This window comes from Pseudophryne corroboree, chromosome 10, assembly GCF_028390025.1.
Source record: "Pseudophryne corroboree isolate aPseCor3 chromosome 10, aPseCor3.hap2, whole genome shotgun sequence".
Classification (NCBI taxonomy): Eukaryota; Metazoa; Chordata; class Amphibia; order Anura; family Myobatrachidae; genus Pseudophryne; species Pseudophryne corroboree.
Window position 1 is genome coordinate 8,206,068 of NC_086453.1, and position 24,953 is coordinate 8,231,020.

At 52.9% G+C, this 24,953-nt stretch overlaps 1 protein-coding gene across 2 annotated transcripts in view; it reads right to left on the reverse strand.

Moving 5' to 3' along the window:
- Nucleotides 1-1,412: 1,412 nt before the first annotated feature.
- ZBTB17 (zinc finger and BTB domain containing 17) overlaps nucleotides 1,413-24,953 on the reverse strand; it is a 48,612-nt gene continuing 25,071 nt past the window's right edge. For both annotated transcript variants that reach the window (XM_063942082.1, XM_063942081.1), the window contains exons 5-13: nucleotides 22,373-22,515; nucleotides 21,997-22,297; nucleotides 13,946-14,033; nucleotides 13,747-13,863; nucleotides 9,472-9,592; nucleotides 9,262-9,392; nucleotides 8,952-9,179; nucleotides 2,029-2,118; nucleotides 1,413-1,834 (exon numbers count right to left, since the gene is read on the reverse strand). In XM_063942082.1, the coding sequence (XP_063798152.1) occupies nucleotides 1,572-1,834; nucleotides 2,029-2,118; nucleotides 8,952-9,179; nucleotides 9,262-9,392; nucleotides 9,472-9,592; nucleotides 13,747-13,863; nucleotides 13,946-14,033; nucleotides 21,997-22,297; nucleotides 22,373-22,515 (1,482 nt within the window). In that variant the 3' untranslated portion in view covers nucleotides 1,413-1,571. The remainder of the gene's footprint in view (nucleotides 1,835-2,028; nucleotides 2,119-8,951; nucleotides 9,180-9,261; nucleotides 9,393-9,471; nucleotides 9,593-13,746; nucleotides 13,864-13,945; nucleotides 14,034-21,996; nucleotides 22,298-22,372; nucleotides 22,516-24,953) is intronic.

Sequence of the window (24,953 nt, forward strand, 5' to 3'; positions counted from 1 at the left end):
ATCTATACCCCATGGTAACTACATTTCCCAGTATCCACTAGGACGTTAGAGAAAGCCTAATAGTTCGCACCAGGTGGTGTTTGTCTTCCAAACTCTATGATAATTCTTGTCTGAAACAGGCTTCCCAGCCCTGACCATGGCATGAACCACGCAGTAAATAAAAAAAACCTACTTGTAAGAAGCATAACTTCAGCAGCTATGCTATAACAGCCAGCCATGGGAAACTCTGAGGATGAAAGGTGCCCAGTCTAGCCTTGGAGGCCTACCAAGAGGTTTATGATAGACCTCAAGGAAGCCGTCTAGAACCCATCCACCGGAATATGGACATTCAGGGATTTCAGGTGCGTAATACAAGGAAAGGAACCACCTGGTTTCATGACCAGAAAAAAACATGAACCATTCCTGTGTGCGGTCTTCTACTGGAATTAGTTCTGCTGAGGAAACTGCGGACCTGAATGGCTTCTATTAGGGTAAAACTTTTTCTTTGGTCCCCAGGAAGACCATTAGTGATCAATCATCTAGGTGCGATGTTTCCTCTCACCAAGGTGTCATCAAACCCACTGCTCCAGGAAATGAAGCCAATGGGTATCCACCATGGAAGACACTGCTTGGCAGAAGGCCCGGGAAATGGGATAGTAATCCTGATTTCCTCTGACCGCAACAAGGAGGAGAGGGAGAACTGTCTTCTAGAGGTCTTACTGTTCACGTTACCAGATAAAGGATCATAACCCTTGCGTCTGTACCCCCCGGAGGGTAGACATTCCTGAGGCTGGAGTCCTGGGCCTAATGAGACCAAACATTCACACTGATTCTATGTCTTCTTCTTAGACAGAGTGAAAGTCAGGAGTGGCTGAAAAGGGAGTGTTCCTGCTTGGAGCCTTCGAATGGGTCCTCACAGGTGAGCAAACTGGGCACAAGTCAATTTGGAGTGACATCTCTAATGCAGTGCTAAGAAGGGGCTTGCCTAGGCCCAAGGCTCTTCAGCTCTTAGGAGAGGGATCCATGACTGTAAAACCCATCCTGCCCAGTATAAGTTCAGCATGCACTCAGCTGTCCGAATGACATTACCACACACATACCAGGTCACAAAAGGAGGAGCCACGCTTTCTGTATACAAAGTAGATACCGGGAAGTCAACCCACTTATCACTGCTTGCACTCCTGGAGGAGCTACCCCGGGACCAGGCGAGCAGAACATTAGGGTAACAAACGCAACGCTCACATATACTCGTCTCACTCAGCTGAGGGGGAAGGAGCAGTCACACTATCTCCTGGACGTGTTCCCGTGTCCCACATCTACTCAGCGGACTAGTGTTAGCACAGTAGTAGACAGCTGCCATGAAGCTGAAAAGGAAAGCTGGACTTTGCACATGTTCCCGCTGGGGTGAGTTTCGCTTCCTCCTAACACAAATGTTAAAAAATAATATTTATTTAACACATAAGGGCGCTGGTACAGGCCATAACTTATCACAAATACAAGTTTACATCTCTGCGGAATTAGCTGGAGCGTTGGAGAACATTCCCCCATCCCGCGTCCGCACGGTCCTCCCAGCATCCTGCACCGAGGAACGGTCACTCGGCAGGATTCTGGCATTCCATCGGCTGCGGCTGAACGTCTGTCCCTTCCCGGTGCCGGAAGAGGAGCTCGCCGGACTGAATCACCTGCTCCGTGTGCCACGTGGTCTGGGCATTGTACTGCTGATAAATGTCAGTGTCCGACTGGAACATGACCAGTGCCTGGGCTGTGTGCATCCGGACGTGCTCCGCAAGGCTGCTGGCGTCCAGGAACTTGTCTCCGCAGGAGTCGCAGGCGTACAGAATCTGCGTGTTTGGGTCTGTAAGAGAAGGAGAGACGGAACAGCACTCAGCATGCATGTAATAACCAATGCGCTTTCCACGCGGTCTGCAATGTGCGGAGACGTCGCATTATCGCAGTGTGTGCATTGCACTGGAGTTACTCCGGCCGGTTGTGGTATAACGCCAGCGCTCCGTGGCCTCATATGACCTGCACGCGGCAGCTGATAATTACCCGCTTCTTGCACCTGTTTCACCGCCTTGGTGATCTCGGCTTTAAGTGCTTCTGTCTCATCTGCTGTGACCGAGGCCGAGATCGGAACCACTAGAAAAGAAGGGCGACATATTACAACGGCCACACGTTTCCGGTCTACGAATACAACGGCATACGCCACACTCATTAATCAGGCCACTCCCTCGTCTACGCCTTTCTTCCTTCCGCTAAGGGCGGCTTCTGTACCGGCTGCGCTAAGACTAAATAGAAAGCATCAGGGTAACGAGGTGCGGAGTTCCCCCACTGTGTATGCGGCACAGGCTATCAGGAGCAGCACAGGAGAGAGCAGAGCAGAGGGATCGGGGGACACGGAGGTCACTAATAATATGCACTGTACAAACTCCATCTAGAACACATTGTGCGGCACAGGGCAGAATACACTTATCCTGGTACCACACTGGACCCGGGAGAGGAGCTGGCGAGCGGCTATAGGGACTGGCAGTCTGCTAGGACCCAGAAACGCTTATCCAGGACCATGTGAGGGACTGACCACACTGGGCCGGTGTCTCTGCAGTGAACCCCATTAAGGTCATCGCTGTAATGGCAGCAGGACAGAAGACGGGGACCTCCAGCAGTGTTATTCTCAGTGAGGTGTGGAAGCCCGACCTGGTGTCTACATGATCTGTCCATTCCCACTATGCCTGTTACTTGTAACGGGTACAACAATCACAGCTTCTCAGGTTCAGCACACCAAGCAATGTTCCAAGAGGCCCACATAACCGACGGGGTAGGAAGAAGAGAGACGACGCTCAGATCCTCTAAGACACTGCAGCCCACAACACCTTATGCCGAAACGCAGTCTTTAGCTTGGACTTCGGAAAGATTGGTGACGGTGTGGGTGGAGGACCAAGCGGCTGCCTCACACAGCTGTAGCCTGACTGGAGGAGGACCAGGACATACTGGCACCTCTGTGACTATGACCTCATCTGTCCCTGTTACACAATTAGGGGCCAGTAAATGTAGCTTGTGTTACGGCCTGCGGGAGGCGCTGTCCATCCACCAGGGTGCCGTCGTGTGCCACTTATATTACGGCCTGCGGGAGGCGCTGTCCATCCACCAGGGTGCCGTCGTGTGCCACTTATATTACGGCCTGCGGGAGGCGCTGTCCATCCACCAGTGTGCCACCGTGTGCCACTTGTGTTACGGCCTGCGGGAGGCGCTGTCCATCCACCAGGGAGCCACCGTGTGCCACTTGTGTTACGGCCTGCGGGAGGGGCTGTCCATCCACCAGGGTGCCACCGTGTGCCACTTGTGTTTCGGCCTGCGGGAGGGGCTGTCCATCCACCAGGGAGCCACCATGTGCCACTTGTGTTACGGCCTGCGGGAGGGGCTGTCCATCCACCAGGGTGCCACCGTGTGCCACTTGTGTAAGGCCCTGCGGGAGGGGCTGTCCATCCACCAGGGTGCCACCGTGTGCCACTTGTGTTACGGCCTGCGGGAGGGGCTGTCCATCCACCAGGGTGCCACCGTGTGCCACTTGTGTTACGGCCTGCGGGAGGGGCTGTCCATCCACCAGGGTGCCACCGTGTGCCACTTGTGTTACGGCCTGCGGGAGGGGCTGTCCATCCACCAGGGTGCCACCATGTGCCACTTGTGTTACGGCCTGCGGGAGGGGCTGTCCATCCACCAGGGTGCCACCATGTGCCACTTGTGTTACGGCCTGCGGGAGGGGCTGTCCATCCACCAGGGTGCCACCATGTGCCACTTGTGTTACGGCCTGCGGAAAGGGCTGTCCATCCACCAGGGTGCCACCATGTGACACTTGTGTTACGGCCTGCGGGAGGGGCTGTCCATCCACCAGGGTGCCACCATGTGCCACTTGTGTTACGGCCTGCGGGAGGGGCTGTCCATCCACCAGGGTGCCACCATTCCTGTGTTTCCCACTACACATTACTTTATTAGACTATGGTGTCAAATCCTCTTCAGATTCCTCCAGATTTACAAAAGTGTATATCTAATGTGTCTAACTGCTCGTTCAGTGCCTGCACAAAGGAAGACGAGGAGCGCGGTGAGGCTTATTCTCATACAGTATACTGGAATTACTGCTAAAGATTCCTGCAACGTTAGTGATATAATACCGCAAGTGTTCCGCTGCGCATATATATATATATATATATATATATATATATATACATACAGGTTGAGTATCCCATATCCAAATATTCCGAAATACGGAATATTCCGAAATACGGACTTTTTTGAGTGAGAGTGAGATAGTGAAACTTTTGTTTTTTGATGGCTCAATGTACACAAACTTTGTTTAATACACAAAGTTATTAAAAATATTGTATTAAATGACCTGCAGGCTGTGTGTATAAGGTGTATATGAAACATAAATGAATTGTGTGAATGTAGACACACTTTGTTTAATGCACAAAGTTATAAAAAATATTGTCTAAAATGACCTTCAGGCTGTGTGTATAAGGTGTATATGAAACATAAATGCATTCTGTGCTTAGATTTAGGTCCCATCACCATGATATCTCATTATGGTATGCAATTATTCCAAACTACGGAAAAATCCCATATCCAAAATACCTCTGGTCCCAAGCATTTTGGATAAGGGATACTCAACCTGTATATATATATATATATACATATATATATACATATACACACACACACACACACACACACACACACACACGTATCCTATATACACACACATACTGTATATACACACACATACATACTGTATATACACACACGCATCCTATAAACACACATCCTATATATGCACACATACTGTATATATACACACACACACACACACATCCTATATACGCACACATACTGTATATACACACACGCATCCTATATACGCACACATACTGTATATACACACACGCATCCTATATACGCACACATACTGTATATACACACACACATCCTATATACGCACAGATACTGTATATACACACACGCATCCTATATACGCACACATACTGTATATACACACACGCATCCTATATACGCACACATACTGTATATACACACACGCAGCCTATATACGCACACATACTGTATATACACACACATCCTATATACGCACACATACTGTATATACACACACGCATCCTATATACGCACACATACTGTATATACACACACACATCCTATATACGCACAGATACTGTATATACACACACGCATCCTATATACGCACACATACTGTATATACACACACATCCTATATACGCACACATACTGTATATACACACACATCCTATATACGCACACATACTGCATATACACACACATACTGTATATACACACACACCCTATATACGCACACATACTGTATATACACACACACATCCTATATACGCACACATACTGTATATACACACACATCCTATATACGCACACATACTGTATATACACACACATCCTATATACGCACACATACTGTATATACACACACACATCCAATATATGCACACATACTGTATACACACATATCCTATATACGCACACATACTGTATATACACACACGCATCCTATATATGCACACATACTGTATATACACACACATCCTATATACGCACTCATACTGTATATACACACACACATCCTATATACGCACTCATACTGTATATACACACACGCATCCTATATACGCACACATACTGTATATACACACACGCACACATCCTATATACGCACACATACTGTATATACACACATCCTATATACGCACTCATACTGTATATACACACACGCATCCTATATACGCACACATACTGTATATACACACACACATCCTATATACGCACACATACTGTATATACGCACACATCCTATATACGCACTCATACCGTATATACGCACACATACTGTATATACACACACATTCTATATACGCACACATACTGTATATATACACACACACACACACACATCCTATATACGCACACATACTGTATATACACACACATCATATATACGCACACATACTGTATATACACACACATCCTATATACGCACACATACTGTATATACACACACATCCTATTTACGCACACATACTGTATATACACACACACATCCTATATACGCACATATACTGTATATACACACACATACTGTATATACACACACATCCTATATACGCACACATACTGTATATATACACGCATCCTATATACGCACACATACTGTATATATACACGCATCCTATATACGCACACATACTGTATATACACACATCATATATACGCACACATACTGTATATACACACACATCCTATATACGCACACATACTGTATATACACACACACATCCTATATACGCACACATACTGTATATACACACACATACTGTATATACACACACATCCTATATACGCACACATACTGTATATATACACACGCATCCTATATACGCACACATACTGTATATACACACACACATCCTATATACGCACACATACTGTATATACACACACATACTGTATATACACACACATCCTATATACGCACACATACTGTATATACACACGCATCCTATATACGCACACATACTGTATATACACACACATCCTATATACGCACTCATACTGTATACACACACATCCTATATACACACTCATACTGTATATACACACACGCATCCTATATACGCATACACATCCAATATATGCACACATACTGTATACACACACGCATCCTATATACGCACTCATACTGTATATACACACACGCATCCTATATACGCACACATACTGCATATACACACACATCCTATATACGCACACATACTGTATATACGCACTCATACTGTATATACACACATGCATCCTATATACGCACACATACTGTATATACACACACATCCTATATACGCACACATACTGTATATACACACACATCCTATATACGCACACATACTGTATATACACACACACATCCTATATACGCACACATACTGTATATACACACACATCCTATATACGCACACATACTGTATATACACACACACATCCTATATACGCACACATACTGTATATACACACACACATCCTATATACGCACACATACTGTATATACACACACATCCTATATACGCACACATACTGTATATACACACACACATCCTATATACGCACACATACTGTATATATACACACATCCTATATACGCACACATACTGTATATACGCACACATACTGTATATACACACACACACTGTATATACACACACATACTGTATATACACACATCCTATATACGCACACATACTGTATATACACACACATCCTATATACGCACACATACTGTATATACACACATCCTATATACGCACACATACTGTATATACACACACATCCTATATACGCACTCATACCGTATATACGCACACATCCTATATACGCACACATACTGTATATATACACACACACATATCCTATATACGCACACATACTGTATATACACACATATATACGCACACATACTGTATATACACACACATCCTATTTACGCACACATACTGTATATACACACACACATCCTATATACGCACACATACTGTATATACACACACATACTGTATATACGCACACATACTGTATATACACGCACATACTGTATATACACACACATCCTATATACGCACTCATACTGTATATACACACACACATCCTATATACGCACACATACTGCATATACACACACACATCCAATATATGCACACATACTGTATACACACACACATCCTATATACGCACACATACTGTATATACGCACTCATACTGTATATACACACACGCATCCTATATACGCACACATACTGTATATACACACACATCCTATATACGCACACATACTGTATATACACACACATCCTATATACGCACACATACTGTATATACACACACACACACATCCTATATACGCACACATACTGTATATATACACACATCCTATATACGCACATACTGTATATACGCACACATACTGTATATACACACACACATCCTATATACGCACACATACTGTATATACACACACATACTGTATATACACACATCCTATATACGCACACATACTGTATATACACACACATCCTATATACGCACACATACTGTATATACACACACATCCTATATACGCACACATACTGTATATACACACACATCCTATATACGCACACATACTGTATATACACACACACATCCTATATACGCACACATACTGTATATACGCACACATACTGTATATACACACACACATCCTATATACGCACACATACTGTATATACACACACATCCTATATACGCACACATACTGTATATACACACACATCCTATATACGCACACATACTGTATATACACACACACATCCTATATACGCACACATACTGCATATACACACACACATCCCATATACGCACACATACTGTATATACACACACACATACTGTATATACACACACATCCTATATACGCACACATACTGTATATACGCACACATACTGTATATACACACACACATCCTATATACGCACACACATCCTATATACGCACACATACTGTATATACACACACATCCTATATACGCACACATAATGTATATACACACACACATCCTATATACGCACACATACTGTATATACGCACACATCCTATATACGCACACATACTGTATATACACACACATCCTATATACGCACACATACTGTATATACACACACATCCTATATACGCACACATACTGTATATACACACACATCCTATATACGCACACATACTGTATATACACACACATCCTATATACGCACACATACTGTATATACACACACATCCTATATACGCACACATACTGTATATACACACACACATCCTATATATACATACACACACACACGGTTGTGCCTCTTACCGGTCAGCTCTGTAACACCCGCGTCGGCGATATCCTCTGTTGCCAGCGTCACCATCTCATCAGAGGCCACCGTCACAATATTCACCTCCTCCTCGTCCACCTCGCCCTCCTCCCTGTCCACCATCTTCATGCCTGCCTTGCCCTTGTGTACCGTCTTTACGTGAGAACGCAGATTGTCCACTCGGTTGAAGCCTCGGCCGCACTTGTCGCACAGGTACGGCTTTTCCCCTGTTGGATCAGACGTTACAGTGTTAGCGAGCACATGGTTAATCCCCCCTCCCCCCGCGCAGACATGGCGGCCGGCGCTCACCGGTGTGAATGATGATGTGCTTGGTCAGGTCGCCCACGTTGACGAAAGCCTTGCTGCATATTTTGCACTTGTGAGGGCGGATGTTGTCGTGGTGTCGGATGTGATTGGCGAGTTGACTGGACTGAACAAACCTGAGCCAATAAACATGGGATTAGGAGAGAGCCACAGAGCACATGACAACCACACGGGAGACGGAGGAGTGCACCTCACCTCTTTCCACAGCGCTCACATACATATGGCTTCTCCCCCGTGTGCTGGCGGACATGGGCGATCAGCGAGCTTGCCTGAGTAAACGCTTTCCCACAGATCATGCACACACACGGCTTCTCCCCTGGAAGCGATGAAGGACACGTAAGAGAAGCGTTAGGGGCGTGCTGCAGAATGACACGTGTACTTACTCGCCGAGGCTGCCCTATAGCCCCTCCCTGCACAGGGAAGTACCACCTCCTCCTGCCTATAGCCCCTCCTCCCTGCACAAGGAAGTACCACCTCCTCCTCCCTATAGCCCCTCCCTGCACAGGGAAGTACCACCTCCTCCTGCCTATAGCCCCTCCTCCCTGCACAAGGAAGTACCACCTCCTCCTACCTATAGCCCCCCCTGCATAGGGAAGTACCACCTCCTCCTGCCTATAGCCCCTCCTCCCTGCACAAGGAAGTACCACCTCCTCCTCCCTATAGCCCCTCCCTGCACAGGGAAGTACCACCTCCTCCTGCCTATAGCCCCTCCTCCCTGCACAATAAAGTACCTCCTCCTCCTCCTCCCTATAGCCCCCCTGCATAGGGAAGTACCACCTCCTCCTACCTATAGCCCCCCCTGCATAGGGAAGTACCACCTCCTCCTGCCTATAGCCCCTCCTCCCTGCACAGGGAAGTACCACCTCCTCCTCCCTATAGCCCCCCCTGCATAGGGAAGTACCACTCCTCCTCCCTATAGCCCCTCCCTGCACAGGGAAGTACCACCTCCTCCTCCCTATAGCCCCTCCCTGCACAGGGAAGTACCACCTCCTCCTCCCTATAGCACCCCCTGCATAGGGATGTACCACCTCCTCCTGCCTATAGCCCCTCCTCCCTGCACAAGGAAGTACCACCTCCTCCTCCCTATAGCGCCTCCTCCCTGCACAAGGAAGTACCACCTCCTCCTCCCTATAGCCCCCCCTGCATAGGGAAGTACCACTCCTCCTCCCTATAGCCCCTCCCTGCACAGGGAAGTACCACCTCCTCCTCCCTATAGCCCCTCCCTGCACAGGGAAGTACCACCTCCTCCTCCCTATAGCACCCCCTGCATAGGGATGTACCACCTCCTCCTGCCTATAGCCCCTCCTCCCTGCACAAGGAAGTACCACCTCCTCCTCCCTATAGCCCCCCCTGCATAGGGAAGTACCACTCCTCCTCCCTATAGCCCCTCCCTGCACAGGGAAGTACCACCTCCTCCTCCCTATAGTCCCTCCTCCCTGCACAAGGAAGTACCACCTCCTCCTCCCTATAGACCCTCCTCCCTGCACAAGGAAGTACCACCTCCTCCTCCTCCCTATAGCCCCTCCTCCCTGCACAAGGAAGTACCACCTCCTCCTCCCTATAGCGCCTCCCTGCACAGGGATGAACCACCCCCTCCTCCCTATAGCCCCTCCTCCCTTCACAAGGAAGTACCACCTCCTCCTCCCTATAGCCCCTCCTCCCTGCACAGGGAAGTACCACGTCCTCCTCCCTATACCGCCTCCCTGCACAGGGAAGTACCACCTCCTCCTCCCTATAGCCCCTCCCTGCACAGGGAAGTACCACCTCCTCCTCCCTATAGCACCCCCTGCATAGGTATGTACCACCTCCTCCTGCCTATAGCCCCTCCTCCCTGCACAAGGAAGTACCACCTCCTCCTCCCTATAGCCCCCCTGCATAGGGAAGTACCACTCCTCCTCCCTATAGCCCCTCCCTGCACAGGGAAGTACCACCTCCTCCTCCCTATAGTCCCTCCTCCCTGCACAAGGAAGTACCACCTCCTCCTCCCTATAGCCCCTCCTCCCTGCACAAGGAAGTACCACCTCCTCCTCCTCCCTATTGCCCCTCCTCCCTGCACAAGGAAGTACCACCTCCTCCTCCCTATAGCGCCTCCCTGCACAGGGATGAACCACCTCCTCCTCCCTGCACAAGAAATACCACCTCCTCCTCCCTATAACCCCTCCTCCCTACACAGGGAAGTACCACGTCCTCCTCCCTATAGCGCCTCCCTGCACAGGGATGAACCACCTCCTCCTCCCTATAGCCTCTGCTCCCTGCACATGGAAGTACCACCTCCTCCTCCCTATAGCCCCTCCCTGCACAGGGAAGTACCACCTCCTCCTACCTGTAGCCCCTCCCTGCACAGGGAAGTACCACCTCCTTCTATCTATAGCCCCTCCTCCCGGCACAGGGAAGTACCACCTCTTTCTCCCTATAGCCCCTCCTCCCTGCACAGAGAAGTACCACCTCCTTCTCCCTATAGCCCCTCCTCCCTGCACAGGGAAGTACCACCTCCTCTCTAGAGCCCCTCCCTGCACAGGGGAGTACCACCTCCTCCCTATAGCCCCTCCCTGCACAGGGAAGTACCACCTCCTCCCTATAGCTCCTCCCTGCACAGGGAAATACCTCCTCCTCCCTATAGCCCCTCCCTGCACAGGGATGAACCACCTCCTCCTCCCTGCACAAGGATGAACCACCTCCTCCTCCCTATAGCACCTCCCTGCACAGGGAAGTACCTCCTCCTCCCTATAGTGCCTCCCTGCACAGGGAAGTACCTCCTCCTCCCTATAGCGCCTCCCTGCACAGGGATGAACCACCTCCTCCTCCCTATAGCCCCTCCCTGCACAGGGATGAACCACCTCCTCCTCCCTATAGCCCCTCCTCCCTGCACAGGGATGAACCACCTCCTCCACCCTATAGACCCTCCTCCCTGCACAGGGATGAACCACCTCCTCCTCCCTATAGCGCCTCCCTGCACAAGGAAATACCTCCTCCTCCCTATAGCCCTGCCTCCCTGCATAGGGATGAACCACCTCCTCCTCCCTATAGCCCCTCCCTGCACAGGGATGAACCACCTCCTCCTCCCTATAGACCCTCCTCCCTGCACAGGGATGAACCACCTCCTCCTCCCTATAACGCCTCCCTGCACAAGGAAGTACCTCCTCCTCCCTATAGCCCCGCCTCCCTGCACAGGGATGAACCAACTCCTCCTCCACTAGCCCCCCCTGCACAAGGAAGTACCACTCCTCCACCCTATAGCCCCGCCTCCCTGCACAGGGAAGTACCACCTCCTCCTCCCTATAGCCCCTACTGCATAGGGAAGTACCACCTCCTCCTCCTCCCTATAGCCCCTCCCTGCACAAGGAAGTACCACCTCCTTCTACCTATAGCCCCTCCTCCCAGCACAGTACACAAATGGTCCAATGGGAAGGCAGGAATGCCTCGGAGTAAGCAGGCAAGGTGGCAATTTGGAAAAGCTGTGCAGGCATTGCCGGGAAGCCATGCTCAAAGCCTCGAGACAGCGAGTGGGAGTAGGAACCACATCTCTTCCTGTGGGTCTAGTAAACCTTAGGGGGGGGATCCAATTGTGGGCAGGAAATAAAAAATAAAAAACCACACGGCGCAGGGTTTTTGTATTTAACTGATGGACTGAAAGTGGGGCGCGGTGATTTCCATCGCATCTTTATTCACGCGCCTCCAGAGCAAGCCTGACTTATCCTAAAACTGCTGACCCGTGGGGCGCTGGGTTCCCTGCAGCAGCGGTGAGTGTAAGTGTGAGTGTACGTGTTTGTGTGTGTCTGTGAGTGTGTACAAGTGTGTGTGTGTCTGTGAGTGTGTACAAGTGTGTGTCTGTGAGTGTGTACAAGTGTGTGTGTGTGTGTGTGTCTGTGAGTGTGTACAAGTGTGTGTCTGTGTGTGTGTGTGTGTCTGTGAGTGTGTGTGTATCTGTGAGTGTGTGTGTGTGTGAGTGTGTCTGTGAGTGTGTACATGTGTGTGTCTGTGAGTGTGTACAAGTGTGTGTGTGTGTCTGTGAGTGTGTACAAGTGTGTGTCTGTGTGTCTGTGTCTGTGAGTGTGTGTGTGTCTGTGAGTGTGTGTGTGTGTGAGTGTGTCTGTGAGTGTGTACATGTGTGTGTCTGTGAGTGTGTACAAGTGTGTGTGTGTGTGTGTGTACAAGTGTGTGTGTGTGTGTGTGTGTGTGTGTCTGTGAGTCTGTACAAGTGTGTGTGTGTCTGTGAGTGTGTGTGTGTGTGTGTGTGTGTGTGTGTGTGTGTGTGTGTGTGCGTCTAAAATTCTGTCCTCCAAAACTTTAAATCTGCCCCCCTCACTGATGAGCTCCTGCCCCTAGAGTGACCACTAGCTACTGGCACCCCCAGGTGAGCAGGTAAGAGGGTTACAGGGAGGAGCAGGCTGTTATTCTCCAGGGCTCCCCCTACTGGTGCCCGGGGGATAGCAGGGAGTGTGATGCAGTGTATACGGCCAGTGACGTTACCCGTGTGGGTCCGCACATGCCGCTGTAAGGCCCCCGGGTCAGCAAATTTCCTCTTGCAGTGGACACACACATACGGCTTCTCTCCACTGTGGATCCGCAGATGTCTCTTCAGATTCCCTGCAGGAAAAGCACAGGAGTGGGGTCAGGGTCACACGTTCCGTGGGAGGGAGAAGTAGTAATCTCAGGGCGATCGCCTCACCTGAGGTGGTAAACTGTTTCCCGCACTCTCTGCACTTCAGCGGCCCGTCCGCAATGTGGATCTTCATATGAGCTTTCAGGTTCCCCAGCTGCAATGATACGGACAGTCACTCAGCAGCAATGTCACCCCGCAGCCATACGTCACCCCGCAGCCATACGTCACCCCGCAGCCATACGTCACCCCGCAGCCATACGTCACCCCGCAGCAATACATTGCAATACGTCACCCCGCAGCAATACGTCACCCAGCAGCAATACATCACCCGCAGCAATACGTCACCCCGCAGCAATACGTCACCCCGCAGCACTGTCACCCCCGTAGCAATGTCACCCCACAGCAATACGTCACCCCTGAGGCAATATGTCACCCCTGAGGCAATACGTCACCCCGCAGCAATACATCACCCTGCAGCAATACGTCACCCCGCAGCAATACGTCACCCCGCAGCAATACGTCACCCCTGCGGCAATACGTCACCCCGCAGAAATGTCACCCCGCAACAAAGTCACCCCGCAGCAATGCGTCACCCCATAGCAATACGTCACCCCACAGCAATACGTCACCCCTGCGGCAATACGTCATCCCGCAGAAATGTCACCCCCGCAGCAATGTCACCCCCGCAGCAATGTCAACCCGCAACAATACATCACCCTGCAGCAATACGTCACCCCGCAGCAATACGTCACCCCGCAGCCATACGTCACCCCGCAGCCATACGTCACTCCGCAGCAATACGTCACCCCCGCAGCAATACATCGCAATACGTCACCCTGCAGCAATACATCACCCCGCAGCATTACATCACCCTGCAGCAATACATCACCCCGCAGCATTACGTCACCCCGCAGCAATACGTCACCCCGCAGCAATACGTCACCCCGCAGCAATACGTCACGCCGCAGCAATACGTCACCCCGCAGCCATACGTCACCCCCGCAGCAATACCTCACCCCGCAGCAATACGTCACCCCGCAGCAATACGTCACCCCGCAGCAATACGTCACCCCGCAGCAATACATCGCAATACGTCACCCCGCAGCAATACGTCACCCCCGCAGCATTACGTCACCCCGCAGCAATACGTCACCCCGCAGCACTGTCACCCCCGCAGCAATGTCACCCCGCAGCAATACGTCACCCCTGAGGCAATACGTCACCCCTGAGGCAATACGTCACCCCGCAGCAATACGTCACCCCGCAGCAATACGTCACCCCGCAGCAATACGTCATCCCGCAGCAATACGTCACCCCGCAGCAATGTCACCCCTCAGCAATACGTCACCCCTGCGGCAATACATTACCCCGCAGAAATGTCACCCCGCAACAAAGTCACCCCGCAGCAATGCGTCACCCCGCAGCAATGCGTCACCCCGCAGCAATACGTCACCCCGCAGCAATACGTCACCCCGCAGCAATACGTCACCCCTGCGGCAATACGTCATTCCGCAGAAATGTCACCCCCGCAGCAATGTCACCCCCGCAGCAATGTCACCCCGCAGCAATGTCACCCCGCAGCAATAGGTTACCCGGCAGCAATACGTCACCCCGCAGCAATACGTCACCCGGCAGCAATACGTCACCCCGCAGCAATACGTCACCCCGCAGCAATACGTCACCCCCGCAGCAATACGTCACACCAGCAGCAATACGTCACCCCCGCAGCAATACGTCACCCCGCAGCAACACGTCACCCCGCAGCAACACGTCACCCCGCAGCAATACATCACCCCCGCAGCAATACGTCACCCCGCAGCAATACGTCACCCCCGCAGCAATACGTCACCCCGCAGCAATACGTCACCCCACAGCAATGTCACCCCCGCAGCAATACGCCACCCCCGCAGCAATACGTCACCCCCGCAGCAATACGTCACCCCGCAGCAATACGTCACCCCGCAGCAATACGTCACCCCGCAGCAATACGTCACCCCGCAGCAATACGTTACCCCGCAGCAATACGTCACCCCCGCAGCAATGTCACCCCCGCAGCAATACGTCACCCCGCAGCAATACGTCACCCCGCAGCAATACGTCACCCCGCAGCAATACGTTACCCGGCAGCAATACGTCACCCCGCAGCAATACGTCACCCCGCAGCAATACGTCACCCCGCAGCAATAACGTAATAATGTAGCAATGTCACCCCGCAGCAATACGTCGCCCCGCAGCAATACGTCGCCCCGCAGCGGCAGTACGTCATCCCGCAGCGGCAATATGTCATCCCGCAGCGGCAATACGTCATCCCGCAACGGCAATACGTCACCCCGCAGCGGCAATACGTCACCCCGCAGCGGCAATACGTCACCCCGCAGCAATACGTCACCCGCAGCAATACGTCACCCCCGCTGCAATACGCCCCCCCACGCAGCAATACGTCACCCCGCAGAAATACGTTACCCTGCAGCAATACGTCACCCCCGCAGCAATACATTACCCCGCAGCAATACGTCACCCTGCAGCAATACATTACCCCACAGCAATACATCACCACGCAGCAATACATCACCCCGCAGCAATATGTCACCCCCGCAGCAATGTCACTCCCGCAGCAATGTCACCCCCGCAGCAATGTCACCCCACAGCAATGTCACCCCCGCAGCAATGTCACCCCGCAGCAATGTCACCCCTCAGCAATACGTCACCCCTGCGGCAATACATTACCCCGCAGAAATGTCACCCCGCAACAAAGTCACCCCGCAGCAATGCGTCACCCCGCAGCAATGCGTCACCCCGCAGCAATACGTCACCCCACAGCAATACGTCACCCCTGCGGCAATACGTCATTCCGCAGAAATGTCACCCCCGCAGCAATGTCACCCCCGCAGCAATGTCACCCCACAGCAATGTCACCCCGCAGCAATACGTCACCCCGCAGCAATAGGTTACCCGGCAGCAATACGTCACCCGGCAGCAATACGTCACCCCGCAGCAATACGTCACCCCGCAGCAATACGTCACCCCCGCAGCAATACGTCACCCCCGCAGCAATACGTCACCCCCGCAGCAATACGTCACCCCGCAGCAATACGTCACCCCCGCAGCAATACGTCACCCCGCAGCAATACGTCACCCCGCAGCAATACGTCACCCCGCAGCAATAACGTAATAATGTAGCAATGTCACCCCGCAGCAATACGTCGCCCCGCAGCAATACGTCGCTCCGCAGCAGCAGTACGTCATCCCGCAGCGGCAATACGTCATCCCGCAGCGACAATACGTCATCCCGCAACGGCAATACGTCACCCCGCAGCGGCAATACGTCACCCCGCAGCGGCAATACGTCACCCCGCAGCGGCAATACGTCACCCCGCAGCGGCAATACGTCACCCCGCAGCAATACGTCACCCCCGCTGCAATACGCCCCCCCACGCAGCAATACGTCACCCCGCAGAAATACGTTACCCTGCAGCAATACGTCACCCCCCGCAGCAATACATTACCCCGCAGCAATACGTCACCCTGCAGCAATACATTACCCCGCAGCAATACGTCACCCCGCAGCAATACATCACCCCGCAGCAATACATCACCCCGCAGCAATATGTCACCCCCGCAGCAATGTCACTCCCGCAGCAATGTCACCCCCGCAGCAATGTCACCCCACAGCAATGTCACCCCCGCAGCAATGTCACCCCGCAGCAATGTCACCCCTCAGCAATACGTCACCCCTGCGGCAATACATTACCCCGCAGAAATATCACCCCGCAACAAAGTCACCCCGCAGCAATGCGTCACCCCGCAGCAATGCGTCACCCCGCAGCAATGCGTCACCCCGCAGCAATACGTCACCCCACAGCAATACGTCACCCCTGCGGCAATACGTCATTCCGCAGAAATGTCACCCCCGCAGCAATGTCACCCCCGCAGCAATGTCACCCCCGCAGCAATGTCACCCCCGCAGCAATGTCACCCCCGCAGCAATGTCACCCCGCAGCAATGTCACCCCGCAGCAATACGTCACCCCGCAGCAATAGGTTACCCGGCAGCAATACGTCACCCCGCAGCAATACGTCACCCCGCAGCAATATGTCACCCCCGCAGCAATACGTCACACCAGCAGCAATACGTCACCCCCGCAGCAGTACGTCACCCCCGCAGCAATACGTCACCCCGCAGCAATACGTCACCCCCGCAGCAATACGTCACCCCCGCAGCAATACGTCACCCCGCAGCAATACGTTACCCGGCAGCAATACGTCACCCCGCAGCAATACGTCACCCCGCAGCAATACGTCACCCCGCAGCAATACGTCACCCCGCAGCAATAACGTAATAATGTAGCTATGTCACCCCGCAGCAATACGTCGCCCCGCAGCAATACGTCGCCCCGCAGCGGCAGTACGTCATCCCGCAGCGGCAATACGTCATCCCGCAGCGGCAATACGTCATCCCGCAACGGCAATACGTCATCCCGCAGCGGCAATACGTCACCCCGCAGCGGCAATACGTCACCCCGCAGCGGCAATACGTCACCCCGCAGCAATACGTCACCCGCAGCAATACGTCACCCCCGCTGCAATACGCCCCCCCACGCAGCAATACGTCACCCCGCAGAAATACGTTACCCCGCAGCAATACGTCACCCCGCAGCAATACATCACCACGCAGCAATACATCACCCCGCAGCAATACGTTACCCCGCAGCAATATGTCACCCCCGCAGCAATGTCACCCCCGCAGCAATGTCACCCCACAGCAATGTCACCCCCGCAGCAATGTCACCCCGCAGCAATGTCACCCCTCAGCAATACGTCACCCCTGCGGCAATACATTACCCCGCAGAAATGTCACTCCGCAACAAAGTCACCCCGCAGCAATGCGTCACCCCGCAGCAATGCGTCACCCCGCAGCAATGCGTCACCCCACAGCAATACGTCACCCCACAGCAATACGTCACCCCTGCGGCAATACGTCATTCCGCAGAAATGTCACCCCCGCAGCAATGTCACCCCCGCAGCAATGTCACCCCACAGCAATGTCACCCCGCAGCAATACGTCACCCCGCAGCAATAGGTTACCCGGCAGCAATACGTCACCCGGCAGCAATACGTCACCCCGCAGCAATACGTCACCCCGCAGCAATACGTCACCCCCGCAGCAATACGTCACACCAGCAGCAATACGTCACCCCCGCAGCAATACGTCACCCCCGCAGCAATACGTCACCCCGCAGCAATACGTCACCCCCGCAGCAATACGTCACCCCGCAGCAATACGTCACCCCGCAGCAATAACGTAATAATGTAGAAATGTCACCCCGCAGCAATACGTCGCCCCGCAGCAATACGTCGCTCCGCAGCGGCAGTACGTCATCCCGCAACGGCAATACATCATCCCGCAACGGCAATACGTCACCCCGCAGCGGCAATACGTCACCCCGCAGCGGCAATACGTCACCCCGCAGCGGCAATACGTCACCCCGCAGCAATACGTCACCCGCAGCAATACGTCACCCCCGCTGCAATACGCCCCCCCACGCAGCAATACGTCACCCCGCAGAAATACGTTACCCTGCAGCAATACGTCACCCCCGCAGCAATACATTACCCCGCAGCAATACGTCACCCTGCAGCAATACATTACCCCACAGCAATACGTCACCCCGCAGCAATACATCACCCCGCAGCAATACATCACCCCGCAGCAATACGTCACCCCGCAGCAATATGTCACCCCCGCAGCAATGTCACTCCCGCAGCAATGTCACCCCCGCAGCAATGTCACCCCCGCAGCAATGTCACCCCACAGCAATGTCACCCCCGCAGCAATGTCACCCCGCAGCAATGTCACCCCTCAGCAATACGTCACCCCTGCGGCAATACATTACCCCGCAGAAATGTCACCCCGCAACAATGCGTCACCCCGCAGCAATGCGTCACCCCGCAGCAATGCGTCACCCCGCAGCAATACGTCACCCCACAGCAATACGTCACCCCTGCGGCAATACGTCATTCCGCAGAAATGTCACCCCCGCAGCAATGTCACCCCCGCAGCAATGTCACCCCACAGCAATGTCACCCCGCAGCAATATGTCACCCCGCAGCAATAGGTTACCCGGCAGCAATACGTCACCCCGCAGCAATACGTCACCCCGCAGCAATACGTCACCCCGCAGCAATACGTCACCCCACAGCAATACGTCACCCCTGCGGCAATACGTCATTCCGCAGAAATGTCACCCCCGCAGCAATGTCACCCCCGCAGCAATGTCACCCCGCAGCAATACGTCACCCCCGCAGCAATACGTCACACCAGCAGCAATACGTCACCCCCGCAGCAATACGTCACCCCGCAGCAATACGTCACCCCCGCAGCAATACGTCACCCCGCAGCAATACGTCACCCCGCAGCAATACGTCACCCCGCAGCAATACGTCACCCCCGCAGCAATATGTCACCCCGCAGCAATACGTCACCCCGCAGCAATGTCACCCCCGCAGCAATACGCCACCCCCGCAGCAATACGTCACCCCCGCAGCAATACGTCACCCCGCAGCAATACGTCACCCCGCAGCAATACGTTACCCCGCAGCAATATGTCACCCCCGCAGCAATGTCACCCCCGCAGCAATGTCACCCCCGCAGCAATGTCACCCCACAGCAATGTCACCACCCCGCAGCAATACGTTACCCGGCAGCAATACGTCACCCCGCAGCAATACGTCACCCCGCAGCAATAACGTAATAATGTAGCAATGTCACCCCGCAGCAATACGTCGCCCCGCAGCAATACGTCGCCCCGCAGCGGCAGTACGTCATCCCGCAGCGGCAATACGTCATCCCGCAACGGCAATACGTTACCCCGCAGCGGCAATACGTCACCCCGCAGCGGCAATACGTCACCCCGCAGCAATACGTCACCCCGCAGCAATACGCCCCCCCACACAGCAATACGTCACCCCCGCAGAAATACGTTACCCCGCAGCAATACGTCACCCCCGCAGCAATACATTACCCCCCAGCAATACGTCACCCTGCAGCAATACATTACCCCGCAGCAATACGTCACCCCGCAGCAATATATTACCCCGCAGCAATATATCACTCCGCAGCAATACGTTACCCCGCAGCAATATGTCACCCCCCCAGCAATGTCACCCCGGCAGCAATGTCACCCCACAGCAATGTCACCCCGCAGCAATACGTCACCCCGCAGCAATACGTTACCCGGCAGCAATACGTCACCCCGCAGCAATACGTCACCCTGCAGCAATACATCACCCCGCAGCAATACGTCACCCCGCAGGAATGTCACCCCCGCAGCAATACGTCACCCCGCAGCAATAACGTAATAATGTAGCAATGTCACCCCGCAGCAATACGTCGCCCCGCAGCAATACGTCGCCCCGCAGCGGCAGTACGTCATCCCGCAGCGGCAATACGTCATCCCGCAGCGGCAATACGTCATCCCGCAGCGGCAATACTTCACCCCGCAGCGGCAATACGTCACCCCGCAGCGGCAATACGTCACCCCGCAGCGGCAATACGTCACCCCACAGCGGCAATACGTCACCCCGCAGCAATACGTTACCCAGCAGCAATACGTCACCCCCGCTGCAATACGCCCCCCCCACGCAGCAATACGTCACTCCGCAGAAATACGTTACCCTGCAGCAATACGTCACCCCGGCAGCAATACATTACCCCGCAGCAATACGTCACCCTGCAGCAATACATTACCCCGCAGCAATACGTCACCCCGCAGCAATACGTCACCCCGCAGCAATACATTACCCTGCAGCAATACATTACCCTGCAGCAATACGTCACCCCGCAGCAATACGTCACCCCACAGCAATACATTACCCTGCAGCAATACGTCACCCCGCAGCAATACGTCACCCCGTGACAGCAATACGTCACCCGCAGCAATACGTTACCCCGCAGCAATACGTCACCCTGCAGCAATACATTACCCCGCAGCAATACGTCACCCCGCAGCAATATATTACCCCGCAGCAATACGTCACCCCGCGCAGCAATACGTCACCCCGCAGCATAACGTCACCCCCGCAGCGATAACGTAATAATGTAGCAGCGCCCACACTCACCTGGTTGAACTTCTTGTCGCAGTGGGGGCACTTGTGCTCCTTGTTGGTGTCGTGCGTCTCTAGATGCCGCATCTTGGAGGTGGGGTCAGAGAAGGGGCGGTTGCAGTACTCGCACTGGTACGGCTTCTCTCCGCTGTGGACCAGCTGGTGCCTCTTGAGGTTACCCGATGTGGTGAAGTGTTTGCAACAGACCTTGCAGTAGTAATTGGGTTCCCCGATGTGCCGCTTCTTGTGCAGGTTCAGCAGACTGACCAGCCGATAGCTCTTACCACAGTCGTCACAGCCGTGAGGCTTCAATGGGCTGGGGACAGGAGAACGACGGGTGACCTCCAATACAGGGCGTTCCAGTTACCCCACATACTCCCAGTACACTCACCTGTGCGTCTTCTCATGGGCTTTACAGGCCGCGGGGTCGGAGAAAGCCTTGTCACACTCCTGGCAGTGGTACGGCTTCTCCCCGGTGTGTATACGGATGTGACGGGTGTAGTTACCGGTGTGGGTGAATTCCTTATTACAGAACTGCAAAGGAAAGATGGGCGTCACTACACGGACAGAGGGGGCGTCGCTACACGGACAGAGGGGCGTCGCTACATTGATGGGGGGCGTCGCTACACGGACAGAGGGGGCGTCGCTACACGGACAGAGGGGGCGTCGCTACACGGACAGAGGGGGCGTTGCTACACGGACAGAGGGGGCGTCGCTACACGGATAAAGGGGGCGTCGCTACATGGACAGAGGACCCCACACCGATCCCAAGGACAGTCCTGTATAACACCCCAGACCGATCCCAAGGACAGTCCTGTATAACACCCCACACTGATCCCAAGGACAGTCCTGTATAACACCCCACACTGATCCCAAGGACAGTCCTGTATAACACCCCACACCGATCCTAAGGACAGTCCTGTACAACACCCCACACTAATCCCAAGGACAGTCCTGTATAACACCCCACACCGATCCCAAGGACAGTCCTGTATAACACCCCACACCGATCCTAAGGACAGTCCTGTATAACTCCCCACACTGATCCCAAGGACAGCCCTGTATAACACCCCACACCGATCCCAAGGACAGTCCTGTATAACACCCCACACTGATCCCAAGTACAGTCCTGTATAACACCCCACACCGATCCCAAGTACAGTCCTGTATAACACCCCACACCAATCCCAAGTACAGTCCTGTATAACACCCCACACCAATCCCAAGGACAGTCCTGTATAACACCCCACACCGATCCCAAGGATAGTCCTGTATAACACCCCACACCAATCCCAAGTACAGTCCTGTATAACACCCCACACCGATCCCAAGGACAGTCCTGTATAACACCCCACACCGATCCCAAGGACAGTCCTGTATAACACCCCACACCAATCCCAAGGACAGTCCTGTATAACACCCCACACCGATCCCAAGGATAGTCCTGTATAACACCCCACACCGATCCCAAGGACAGTCCTGTATAACACCCTACACCGATCCCAAGGATAGTCCTGTATAACACCCCACACCAATCCCAAGTACAGTCCGGTATAACACCCCACACCAGTCCCAAGTGCAGTCCTGTATAACACCCCACACCGATCCCTAGAACAGTCCTGTATAACACCCCACACCGATCCCAAGGACAGTCCTGTATAACACCCCACACCGATCCCAAGAATAGTCCTGTATAACACCCCACACCAATCCCAAGTACAGTCCTGTATAACACCCCACACCAATCCCAAGGACAGTCCTGTATAACACCCCACACCGATCCCAAGGACAGTCCTGTATAACACCCCACACCGATCCCAAGGATAGTCCTGTATAACACCCCACACCAATCCCAAGTACAGTCCTGTATAACACCCCACACCAATCCCAAGTACAGTCCTGTATAACACCCCACACCGATCCCAAGAACAGTCCTGTATAACACCCCACACCGATCCTAAGGACAGTCCTGTATAACACCCCACACCGATCCCAAGGACAGTCCTGTATAACTCCCCACACCCATCCCAAGGACAGTCCTGTATAACACCCCACACCGATCCCAAGGACAGTCCTGTATAACACCCCACATCGATCCCAAGGACAGTCCTGTATAACACCCCACACTGATCCCCAAGGACAGTCCTATATAACACCCCACACTGATCCCAAGGACAGTCCTGTATAACACCGCACACTGATCCCAAGGACAGTCCTGTATAACACCCCAAACCGATCCCAAGGACAGTCCTGTATAACACCCCACACCGATCCCAAGGACAGTCCTGTATAACACCCCACACCCATCCCAAGGACAGTCCTGTATAACACCCCACACCGATCCCAAGGACAGTCCTGTATAACACCCCACACCCATCCCAAGGACAGTCCTGTATAACACCCCACACCGATCCCAAGTACAGTCCTGTATAACACCCCACACTGATCCCCAAGTACAGTCCTATATAACACCCCACACTGATCCCAAGGACAGTCCTGTATAACACCCCACACTGATCCCAAGGACAGTCCTGTATAACACCCCACACCGATCCCTAGGACAGTCCTGTATAACACCCCACACCGATCCCAAGGACAGTCCTGTATAACACCCCACACCCATCCCAAGGACAGTCCTGTATAACACCCCACACCGATCCCAAGGACAGTCCTGTATAACACCCCACACCGATCCCAAGTACAGTCCTGTATAACACCCCACACTGATCCCCAAGTACAGTCCTATATAACACCCCACACTGATCCCAAGGACAGTCCTGTATAACACCCCACACTGATCCCCAAGGACAGTCCTGTATAACACCCCACACCGATCCCAAGGACAGTCCTGTATAACACCCCACACCGATCCCAAGGACAGTCCTGTATAACACCCCACACTGATCCCAACGACAGTCCTGTATAACACTATACACCGATCCCAAGGACAGTCCTGTATAACACCCCACACC